The sequence below is a fragment of the Entelurus aequoreus genome, linkage group LG07 (assembly GCF_033978785.1).
Source record: "Entelurus aequoreus isolate RoL-2023_Sb linkage group LG07, RoL_Eaeq_v1.1, whole genome shotgun sequence".
Lineage (NCBI taxonomy): Eukaryota > Metazoa > Chordata > Actinopteri > Syngnathiformes > Syngnathidae > Entelurus > Entelurus aequoreus.
The window spans coordinates 27,119,142-27,132,032 of NC_084737.1; the positions used below are offsets into that span (position 1 = coordinate 27,119,142).

At 39.9% G+C, this 12,891-nt stretch overlaps 1 protein-coding gene across 5 annotated transcripts in view; it reads left to right on the forward strand.

The window, feature by feature from the left end:
• The window catches only part of znf385a (zinc finger protein 385A), a 182,595-nt gene extending 172,905 nt beyond the window's left edge, over positions 1–9,690 (forward strand). For 4 of the 5 annotated variants that reach the window (XM_062053083.1, XM_062053081.1, XM_062053082.1 and 1 more), the window contains 3 exons: positions 1,470–1,654; positions 3,569–3,661; positions 4,580–9,689. In XM_062053083.1, the coding sequence (XP_061909067.1) occupies positions 1,470–1,654; positions 3,569–3,661; positions 4,580–4,846 (545 nt within the window). In that variant the 3' untranslated portion in view covers positions 4,847–9,689. Of the gene's footprint in view, positions 1–1,469; positions 1,655–3,568; positions 3,662–4,579 lie in introns of all 5 variants that reach the window. The other variant, XM_062053085.1, reaches the window with a different exon arrangement.
• The last annotated feature ends 3,201 nt before the right edge of the window (positions 9,691–12,891 follow it).

A 12,891-nucleotide genomic window follows, 5' to 3' on the forward strand; every position in this document is an offset into this window, starting at 1 on the left:
CAAGAGAGCATTTCTGTCCTTGAGTGAATGCAGTCATGTAGTCTTCCTCCTCCTCCTCACAACTTCCATGCCCCAGAACCCCCCACCAACCTAACCCTCCATCATTCTGTAACCTTAACTCTGTTCAAAGGCCTTTAGGAGAGTGAAGTCTGAGCCAATGGCTTTCCTTCAAGAGTAGAGGGCATAGCATGGAGGGACTGTGGACTTAAAGTGTTGATGTGGAGATATGATGTGAACATAAGCATGTGATAATCGTCACAGACACACTTTTTGACACAAACTGTTTGTCAACAACATGCTAGAACATCAGAATTGTAACCTGTAACATGTAACCTTACCTTTGAAGCATTTTTTTCTGATGCTCTAAATATTTCATTTTTCATGTCCGAATGAAGCATCAACTGGTTAATTGTGCGACATATATATATATACATATATATATATATATATATATATATATATATATATATATATATATATATATATATATATATATATATATATATATATATATATATATATATATATATATATATATATAGTATTTACCATTAATTAGTTGCTTATTAAAGTAACAAAGACTTAATTTAGAGTTATTTAGACACTAGGGGAACATATAAGGGTTAGGGTTAGGGTTACTAATAGCAATAATTCTGAGGTTATTGAGGAGAGACTCTTAGTTAATGGCTTATTAATTATTAATTAATTAATTATTATTAATTAATTATTAATATTAATGGCTTAAGGCCATGCAGAATAAGGCATTAATACGTACTTAATAATGACTAATTAAGAGCTAATATGTTACTAATTTGTATGTTAATAAGCAACTAATTAATGGTGAATATGTGTTCCCCATACTTAAGTGTTACCATATTTTTTTTTCAAAAACAGAATTAGATTAAATCATAAATCACACAATTACAACAATAGCATAATAGTTGTAGTGCTGATTTGCCACACACATTTTGATAAATACATAATTATGAATAGACCACATGTCTCTCTGGAACCATTTGTGGTTTGCAGTAAAACAGTTTTATGGGTTCAGTAATGTCATTGATGCATGCACATGTGGGACACTTTTTTTTTCATCTTCCCTTCAATTGAACATCAATGGACTATTTTAAAAATAATAACATGAAAGAGGATATTGAGTTCATATGCTGTTGCTCACCTGCTGCACAGCTGTGTGACTGGCGGCCTCTAGTGGCCATATTGGAGTACTTCGTCATACACAGTCTGCAGCACTAATACCGCCCTTAGATCTAGATCTGACCAATCTAAGTCTATGAGCACGAACTGATGAAGCCTACTCGGATGAGAGGCGAAACGTCTTCTAAGACAAACCACACAGTCCAGTTGCGATCGATTGAATGCCCTGATTTAGAGTCATCTAGCATTAAAAACTGCACATGATGTGGTAACAGTCAATGGTATTACTGACCTGCATATGTGTGTATGTGCAGGTACCAAACACAAAACCATCTTGGAGGCGCGGAGTGGGCTGGGCCCCATCAAATCATATCCACGCCTGGGCCCCAAGCCCAGTGGAGAGCAGGGAAGTGGTCCGGTGGACCCAAACACTCAGGAAAGAACCTTCCACTGTGAGATCTGCAATGTGCGGGTCAATTCTGAACAGCAGCTCAAACAGGTATGTGAACAAAGTTATATCAAAAATATGTTTACGTATGGACAAGTCTTTAGCCATTAGGGGCCCAAGGCAAACCTAGTGATTGTGGCCCTCCACATAACAAAAAAAAAATGGATAGATGTTGATAGTCCAACTCATACTGACTGTTGTACACAAGCTATGGAAAGTATATCAGTAGAAAAAAATGCATTTAGTTTAGATAATAATGAGTCATACATTGGAATATGGGATCCATTATTTAAATGTGTTTTAACTATTAAATAAACCTAAAATATGACTCATTTTATCTTTGTGGAAAATATTGGCCATCCATCCATTTTCTACCGCTTGTCCCTTTTGGTTGCTGGAGCCTATTTCAGCTACAATCGGGCGGGAGGCGGGGTACACCCTGGACAAGTCGCCACCTCATCACAGGGCCAACACAGATAGACAGGCAACATTCACACTCACATTCACACACTAGGGCCAATTTAGTGTTGCCAATCAACTTACCCCCAGGTGCATGTCTTTGGAGGTGGGAAGAAGCCGGAGTACCCGGACATAATGTGTTGTCAAGCTTATGAGATGCAATGCAAGTGTAAGATACTGTGACACTATTGTTCATTTTTTAAATGTTTTTATTTTTTTTATAAATGGCTGTGATAATGACGTCAATGAGGGATTTCTAATCACTGCTATGTTGGAATTTTTATTCAAATTGATACTGTTGTTGATATTATATTATTTGACTACTTTTGGAGTGTTTTGTGTCATGTTTGTGTGTCCTCTCAATTGCTCTGTAGATTGCTATTCTGAATGTTGCTGGGCCGGGTTTGGTTTTGGAATTGGAATTGTATTATAATGGTATTATTGTGTATTATTTTGTTGGATTGATTAATTTAAGAAAATAAATACAATAAAATTTAAAAATTAAAACAACAACATGGTAATTTACCATATGTTGTGAGGAACTACCAAGGCGATGAGTGTCACTGATCCCAACATGTTTACTGTAATTGACAAAAACATTATTCAAAATGTAATATAGTGTAAGCAATTCTTTAGCTAGCTATTATTGTAGAAGCCAGAAGTGTGTGACTAGTGGGAAAAAGCGTAGATTTTTTGTTTAATTTTTACGGCTGCAATGTTGGAACGGGGGACGAAACTGTTGACAATAAAGTTGGGCCTTTCTACGAAGATAGCCCTACATTTTACCAGACCCTCAGTTACAATAATTTACTATTTTGAGCACTTCAGTATTTAAATATCCAATATTTGTAATGAAAATCATCACTTACTTCACCTCTGCATGCTGACATGCAGCAATGCTGCTGCTGATTAGTGCTGCTGTAGAGCACCTACATCCGGTGTCAGTGAGAAAAAAAGTTGCCACATCGAGTAGTTTGATTAAAAAATTAAAAAATCAAACTTTAATTGCACAAATTAAGGCAAGACTAAATAGATACCGGAACTTTTTTTAGGAGAAGAAAACTGTATAAATTGTTTTTATTAGACGTTTGGGATCCACAGGTAACTGTTTGCTTAATTGTAAGTCTGCCCCTGATCTGGCCATTATACAGGGAGTGAATATAGAAATAAAAAGGATTTAGAAAAAATGATGTCCAAATTAAAATGCTTTGTCTGCTGTCTGCTTACCTCTGTGGTAAGTCAAACAATTTTTTGTGCACCAGGGCACAGTCATTCTGGAACAGAAAGGGCGTGTACCCACCAAAAAGCTCCTTTAATAAAGGTTCAAGAGGAACAAAAGGACCCAGCCCAAACCGTATACCTGTACCAAGATTTTTGTCCTTGTGCTTGACATATTTGTAAAGTTCTTTAATGATGATGAATCATTTGAAAGAACAGATGTTATAGTAATATGTTTAATAAAGACTAATAATACAAGTAATGTGTTATTTGTTGGATTTGTTTTAGCACATATCAAGTCGAAGGCACCGGGATGGCATGGCAGGCAAGCCAAACCCTCTCCTCAGCCGGCACAAGAAGCACAGGGGAGCTGATCTAACGGTAACATTTCTAGCAAGTCTTGCTATACATTTTTTTTGTGTGTTAATCTGAACTAAATTGAACCATAAAACTTCTCAATCAAGCATAATCAAACATTGAATTATGGGCCTGATCTACAAGTGTCTATTAAAACATGTGCAAACTTGATTGCACAGCTGATCTACCAAGTCTGTGTAGAGCAGATTGCGTCTCTTAAATGAGCAAAATAGAGAGCCCTATCAATTTATCGTGTTTGTTATAAGTGGAGGAGATGCTGTATAATTATTTATTGCTGACGCTGTGATTTATCAAGACTGAAACTGTTCTGCGGCCTCTGTTTAAAAAGATCAAGTCCCTTTCTCTGAGTTTTGCGTACAAAAATTTATTTTGTAAAAGATAGTAAACAACATTAAACTGCATATAGGTTAAGCGTTCTTCAGCACACAGATGCCACACAAAAGTTCCTGCAGGTCAAAAGTTTCCTTCGTGTTTTTTTTTTTCTCTCTTTCTCTCCGTTATCAAGTTTGCTGTAACAGAAATATGCAAGAAATGGGAAATACACAAGTCGTCTTTGCCTGGCGGTCGTGTGTTCCAAAAAATAGTTTTAAGAACGTCAATAACTGTGTTCAACCAATCAGCGGTTGACAGCACAGCCCGCCCCCTCAAAAGTTCCAGTAACCTTCCTAAAGTCCCACCAAGCTGGCAGGAACTAAAATAGTTCCTAAAGAAGTAAATCTACCCAGTTAGTTAGTTTTGGTGGAAACACAGTTAGAACTCATGGTTAATGGGAAAGTTCCTGAAAACGTTTGTGCGGTGGAAAAAGGACCTATAGTTAGTAAAGTTTTTTTTTTTTGTTCCTAATATTTATTCCTGTTCTATTTGTGTTTGCGTAGCAGAAATTAATTGAGAAATTAATTCTCACTCCTTTGTGCTATTCAGCCCTCTCTGACCTTCTCCAAGGATCTCACCAAAGCTTTGGGGGCAGGCCTGCTGCCCAGTCCCTTGGCTCTTGCTGCGGCAATGGCTGCGGCCGCTTCCAGGAACCCACTGGCTCTCCGTGCGGCACATCCCACACCACACCCGCACCACCCGCACCACCCGCACCACCACCTGCTGCAAGGACCGCCTCTAAGCCACGCCATCCTGAGACCCGCCCCTGGGCCCATACGCACCGCCCACGGGCCCATCCTCTTCTCCCCTTACTGACATATCACACCATCTGACTTGGGACTGGTTGGGATCAGCCTCTCCAAAAGCACACTGTGAAGATACAAACATGATCCACAGACCGCAACTGATCCAAGCTTATTTAAACATGTCCTGGGGGAGGAAAGAAGGAGAACTTCAAGTCTCTCGTATTTCCCTTTACCTGAAACCCTTTCTCCATTTCAAAGACTTGCGAGTGACCTGCAGAAGGAACGGGCAGAGAGGAGATATTCATTATTATCCATTGAACTTGTACATCCTGTCGCTGTAGCCAGACATGGTTGCTTGAAGAGCTACAGAAGACGCACCATCCAAACCACATGGACCATATCATCATCATTCTTCTGCCACCATAAATCATCAATGTGCTCTTCTCATCCTATGCACTTAAAAAAAAAACAGAGACGGTGATGTTTTTTCAGTGGTGTAGTTTTGTGTGCACCACATGTACTAATGGTGGTAGGAAGTACTGCATATGACCCACAACAATGTAAGTAATATTTGCAGACAGGCAGGTGGAGAACTCTCTTGTGAGAAGGTGAGGTGAGAAGAGTGTTAGCATGGGTCATTGGATGGTTGCATGCAGAAACACACACAAATCTATGTTTTAAAATAGATTGCAGTGAAAAAAAAAGCATTTCCACCAGGCAGATCTGCAAACCTCAGTATCAGTCAAAGAAAGGAAGCCTCAGCAAGGCCCGAAACGAGAGCAGTTTGGGACATATAGGAGAACTATCGGTGTTTATATGACGCTGGTTGACTTCTATAAAAACATACATGTTGAGCTTGTACACTGTATTAATATGATTGCTTCAGAAGTAGAAAACAACCTGTTTTTTTAAGTGCAGTAAAAATATCCCTTATTTTCACACTAATGCCCAAATGGTTTTTGGCTGTATGCTTTTTAGGTTATCAAATGCATTTGGTAGCGCATAGTGTACTAAGCATTTAAGATACCTAAGAATAGGGGTGTCCCGATACAACCTTTAGACTTCCGATACAAACACAGATGTGGGAGCTTTGAGTACTGGCCGATGATCAGATACGATTTTAGCACAAATCATTCATACATGTGTTGTTTTGTTGTGTGGAATGTTAGAACATGTTTGATCACGTTGAATTACTCAGTTTAATCGCGTTGAATTACTCAAATAGAGAGCAATGGTAGGTATGAAACACACTAACCATATGATAGACTTACAGTAGGAAAGGGATTCATATGGCCATATTCCTGGGTGGATCTCGCGTGAGAGGAAGGTGGGGGGGTTAATCATTTTGCCATACAGTCTTCTGAAAATGATGGAAAGTGCCGCTCTCCATAGCAACTGACACTGCGGTCAAAGTTGGTAATTGCCACAAAACAAATTTTAAGATATTCAACACTCCCCTGCCGTCTGGGGGCTTAAGTGGATAGTGCACCTTCCAATTTGTCACGTTTCATGTGTCAGGTAAACCATGAAGAATCCCCTTCCTATTGTATGCTCTCTTTAAGTTGAAGTGGAGGGGTAATTTGTTTTTTAGTAACACCTAATGGCAACAATAATCAATTTCAGGTTTTGATGCAGTCAATTGAATGATGTGGACACGTTTGTTACTGGATACCTTTTAATACACTTCTACCATGGAGAATTTGTATCTAAGTAAAACAATACGTATTTGATAATTGTTTATATTGACAAATGTGTTGTTTTAGACTGCTATATTGTTCATTAAGTCTTCGAAGGACACTAATTACGTATGTCTAGCTTTTACGCTTACGTGTGCTAAGGTGTTGTGTAGATGCTTGCCCTTAGTAGCCTAACATATAGCCTACCATGTTTACCTTTTCAAGATTCAAGAGTCTTTTTAGTCATTTTGCAAACACAATGACAGTAAAAATATTTAAGTGACTTTACTGAAATACTAGAAAAGACCAACATTGTGTGCTTATTGGAAGACATTTAGCTGTTAACTAGGCTTTCTTTGCACAAGTAAACGAGCTACAGGACTGCTAATATCAGACCAATATCTGACCCCAATATCGGATCGGGACACCCCTACCTAAAACACTTTCCTTTGTGTTTACGTTCTATTTGTGGTTCTATGGTTATTATTATAATTTCCCTATTTACAATAACTGGTGTCCTTTTGTGGTGGTCTCACACAAAGTTTACACTTTCGAGGCATATTTTTCCAGAATTATTTGTTTATAACTACTCCCTGTCATAAGACTTCAAATGTTCCACTGTCCTGTGAGTGCTGTAATAGAGCCATGATGATCACTGCAAATACTACACATTAGGGAGAGTTCACATCGGGCTTTCACACAGCAAAAACCTGTCACTAACCTCTCATGAACCCAGGTGTTCAATCATTGATTCACACTGTGGGTGGTGCGGCTCAACCGTGTGTGCGCTAACGTAACCAAGCTGTTTCTGTGTGCAACATCACATCTGGGTCCTGCAGGGTCAAACTTTTGTATGACGCCGTTATCTGTTCCAGCACTTTCACATTCTCTCGCTACTCACCTTCCTGTCAAAATTGCACAAAGGCTGCATTCACACTGCAGGGTATGACGATAGCCCAGAATGATTTTTTTTATTGAATCATTACCCCAAAAACTTCAATGTATGGCTAAAGTGAACGGAAAGTGTCACAGCGATGGGACCTTAAGTTCTACTATAATTTAATAACGTCTAAAACTGGTTCTCAAATTTTTTCCCCAAGTACCACCTCAAAAACACTTGGCTCTCCAAGTGCAACCATGATGACCAACATACAAATGCGGTGGTGTAGTAGGCCTAACTATTCATTAAAAACAAGGCAGAGGTTTTATTTAGCAAGTATATTTAATATGTTTGGCCACTGTAACATTACACAGTTTGAACAGTAACACCGTGTTTGAATATTTAATTAAGTGATTATTTGGCATATCACTAGATGGAGCCAAAGTTTGAGAATCCCTGTTCTAAAATATCATATTATTGCCACTGACGGTTTTCTGCGACTTTGTCCACAATTTACTTTTGCACCCTGATCGTTCAGACTGCTATCACATCAGATCCATTTCTGATAGCCACATACAAAAAGGCCTTAGTCGGATTAAAACATCGGAATTACACTGTTAAGTTAAAGTACCCATGATTGTCATACACACACTAGGTGTGGCGGAATTATTCTCTGCATTTGACCCATCACCCTTGATCACCCCCTGGGAGGTGAGGGGAGCAGTGAGCAGCAGCGGTGGCCGCGCCCGGGAATAATTTTTGGTGATTTAACCCCCAATTCTAACCCTTGATGCTGAGTGTCAAGCAGGGAGGTAATGGGTCCCATTTCACATTGATGTGAAAAAAGCAGATACTAAGAAAATCTGAATTGACCTGCAGTGCGAACATAGCTATAGAGCAGTGGACACATTACTTTTGGCAATCTAATGCTAGGAAAAAAGCATTGGGGGGGAGGGGGGGTGAAAGCCAAAAACATCCATCCATCCATCCATTTTCTACCGCTTGTCCCGTTCGGGGCCCATCAATGGAGTAATGATTGAGTTGAAGCCAGCTCAAAATATTCCCTTACAAAATTGAGAGCCATGACTTTTGTTTTCTTTCACAAAGACTGCTGAGCACTTTGTTTGATTTTAGACTGGTTTGAATTATTTCATGCATTAAGACAAGCAAAAAAAAAAGTCAGCACGATTTAATAGTGTAGGTCGTAAACACAAGGATGAGAGTGTTGATAACCCACAGACTTGTAAAGGAGTCACAACTGATGACGCAACTGAGCTATGGAGATGTACACTGTGCCCTTTTATTTAGAAACTGAGCTCTAATGTCTTACCTTTTGTCTGAATATTGCAATGCAATGAGCATTTTTGTATCGTTATCATTGTGACATGTCTGGAAGTCAAACATGTAAACTGGCAGCCGGCAGACAGACTTTTCGGTTCTTCCATAAGTCCTCCTGAGGGCGGACTGAGAGAGAGAAATGTGTTTTTTAGGGGTCGACCCTTCATATTAAAGGGCCTTTGTTTTGCTTGGGGGTATCTCTGCTTTTGGGAACAGGGTACAAAATGGAGAGACGAAAGCTATAGACTCGTGTCGTTTGTTCTGTGAGGAACATTTGCCATGCCATTACTCCAAGAAGAGGCTGGCCTTGTGGTGTCCACCATTGTGCTCTTTTGTTTTTTGTTGCAGAGCAGAAATCTTCTTCATGAGTCCGTTTCGCAAGTGAGGAACTATTCCAGGGTCTGTGCTCTTCTTCCTGTTGGTGTGTGTAACATATGTGTTCTAGTGTGTGTTGGGACTTGCTCGCTACCCATGTCGTCGCCACCTGGAGTTATAGAGTGGCCTAACGCAGTATGGTACATGGGACCTTGATCCCGTGTACTGCAATCTGGCCTGTCCGAAAGGTTTGAAGCATTCATCATCATTATTCACACGTGGGAGAAAATATATTAGATTCCTATTTTCAGAGCAGGTGTTCCATGTTAGCTGTGTTTCGGCGACTAGCCTTAGCCTTATTGTGCCCTCCGCCTCTCCTGCAGCAGAGAGCGAGAGAGAAGAGAGGCTATGATGTACGTTTGTCTTGCCAACAAAGTTATTTTTTTGAATTTCATCGTCAGATGGACAAAGAGTTTGTATAGTGAACTGTAGCAATACCTGACTCATTCTGGCTACTCTTGTTTATTGCAATAAGAAAATGAACAATACATGTGTACGTGAGTAAATCATTATTATAAATGTAATTTAAAAATGACAAACTTTATGGTAAACAAAGTAGGTATCAAGAGAAACCATGGTGGAGAAAAGTAAATGTCAATAAATCATTAATCAAATAAAAAGTGGGTAATTGTCATTGAATATGTCTCCTTCCCATCTGTCCATCTAATCAACTATCCATCCATGCATTTTCTACCGCTTGTCCCTTTTGGGGTTGCCGGGCGTGCTGCAGCCTATTTCAGCTGCATTCGTGCAGAACCATCTACTGTATTTACAGCAGGGTATTTTCATTTAGGGCCGCTGGTAAGTGTGAATATATATGAATGTTAATGTATAATCAATCGCCTCATATAATATAAGACAATTGCCTATGCATTTGATTATTACATTTTTTTAAGTACAAATTGATGGACACCTTGCTTGGAAATCATAAGTCAGGGTGACAAGTGACACATACAGATTTTTATTCTAACATAAAATTTTTGGAATATATGTTAATTTGATGTTTTTGCATGATCAGATTCAGTAATATTAAAATTTATAAGACATGCAATTGTTTGAAATGCATGCAATTTTTGTTTAAAAAATTACAAATACATTTAGTAGGAAAAATAAAGTGCTTTATTGACGCACATTATTTCCAGACATTATGGTGGGCAATATCCGGGCTCAGGGCCTTGAGTTTTCACGGTAGCGCATATTTGCTGTTGGCGTGACCCCAGGATGCAAAGACTGTGGGCGAAGTGCAGAAGAGAAGGTATTTGATTTGGGACAAGGCAAGCGAACATCAAAAAGTGCACCATAAAGATAAGTCAAAATAGACAAAAACAAACCGGTGTCTCATGCGGTAACAATGAGAGATAAACCCTCCTGATTAGTGATCAGAGGCAAGAGAGGTCCCCTGATCACTGATCAAGAGCAGCTGTGAAGTGGGGAAGTCACTGCAAGACATAACCAAAACTGGAATTGGAAACAAAAACAAGAGCGCGCGCCAGGAAGAAACACTAAACACAGGAAAATACCAATAAATCTGTCACACAGCTCATGACATGACATGTATGACACATGTGATCTGCAGTATCTCACAGAAGTGAGTAAACTCCTGACATTTCAGCCACTATTGTCATTTATCTTCTGAAGTTTCCCAAATATTGCTACAGTATACGAGTCGCATCCTCTAAATTATGTCCAAGTTTTACTTATACATTGTCCCCTTGGGATGTACTTTATTAAAATGGCAACTGAAATTTGAGTTCAGTATATATATCTACAGTCGTTTTGTTTCTGTGTTTTCATGCTGAATTATGATGATGGAAACAAACACCTGTTGTTTGGAGAATGCATAACCGTCTGACATTGGTCCAGTCAGAATCAGAATCAGAATCAGAAATACTTCAATAATCTCAGAGGGGAAATTAAGATTTTCAGCACAATCCCATTCAAGAGCAGACAAACATTACAGGGAGACAGAACAGGATCGCTGACGGGTCTGCCAACTTCGGCGCCCCTTACAAAAAAGGTGAGAAACAGGTAAACGCTGGGGAGGGGGTGGTTGAGAAAGAAAAAATAATCAGTCTAAGCCTAGGCCACTAGGGAGGGGGTCCAGACTGAGGCCACGGGAAAAAAACATCATAGCACACATAAACACTTGTGTAAGAGGGAAACATCAAAGAACACAAAGGACATTAAAGACATTAAAAGAGCAGAGCTGATGCAACCAGCCACGTCTACACACAGCCACAAAAGTAAAATGACAACAATAAAAACATATACAGTGTGGTGGCGTCTGCGTTGTTCCACGCCATCGTCTGCTGGGTGGGGGGAGCATGGCCGAGACAGGAGCAGACCCAATAAAGCAACCAAGAGAGCCGACTCCACCCTCGGCCGCCCATTAACTCTCGGCCAGTGTCCAGTCCGCATGGATGAGCGAGCATACGTCCAAGGAGACCGAAGTGTCCGATACCTGCTCATTCAGCCAAGACACTGTGAAGCTTGTCCCTCCGCAGCCCTGTCTCTTCATCCGCATCTCCTCCTTTCCCTTCAAACAGACTCTGGTGTGGCAGAGACCCAGCAGCTGGTCTCCATGGCCAAAAAGGCTCCCAGGAGGCAGATCCAGAAGTTCACAAAAAAGCACTGCAGAAGTCACGAAAGGCAAAAAAAACCCACATGAAAACAAGAGGGAAACATCAGGAACACAAAAGGATGACACAAGAGCACAGAGCTCCTACCAACAGCAGCCACTACAGCAGTGGACAAAAAGAAATCCAATGAGAAAAAGCATTGTTCAAGGTATAAGAGTCTTGTTGAGTCTCCATTATGAACAGCTTTTATGCTTGGCCTTTCAGGCATTCTTAATATTGAAGCAGTTTTCATTATGGCCACTAGGTGTCAGTATTGGCATATCTGTCCAACTCTGTGTGAGCTCTTCTTCTCCCTGCATTATCACGTATCAGCCAAATCCAATTGAAAGCAACTGTATGTATGGGTGAGGGCCGACATCCGGGCAACTGAGCTACATACGGGTTCTTCGAGCCATAGCAACCAGACTGGCGTTGAAAACAAACCGTTGCCATTACTCTTTAACCTGTCGACCTACGCTGGTTAAACCCGTCATTCTGCCTCCAAAATGCCGAAAAACTGTGTTGTTTTTGGTTGTGCTAACCACAACTGGAAACAGGGAAAACAAAGGTTGTATTTTGTTCTGCCAAAGCGTGATAAAAGCCCACAGAGACGAGACAAATGGCTCGCAGCTTTACACCGGGAAAACGAGGACGGTTCTCACTGGAGTCGCCCAAAGTCCCGGGTCGTGTGTTCGGATCACTTCGTTTCTGGTAAATATAAGGAACAAAAATCCACCTTCTTAGCCACAACTTGGCTATACGTCCGTGCTAATGTTGTACTTGTTGAATTTGTACCTTATAACGTTCGACAGCTGAAGTTGTTGTTGTACAAAAATAACATGCGGTATATACTATACCCTAGATCAGGGGTGTCAAACTCATTTCGCATCGTGGGCCACATACGGCCTAGGGAGATGTCAAGTGGGCCGGACCATTAAAATTATACCATACTCTGCTATAAATAACCAAAATATCATGTCTTTCCTTTGTTTTGGTGTTAAGAAGCACAAGAACATTAGGAAAATATTGAAATTTAATGAACTATCCTTTTACAAAACATTTCATGAAACACCTCATATTTCCTTAGACAAATGTGCAATTTACTTTTATCATTCACAAATATGCATTGCAACTGATCCCACTGATTGTACAAAGGCACAAAACTTTAATTGGTACTGAAAAATATAGTAATGCACTTTAAGATTAAATGAGACTTTTAAAGAAAGGA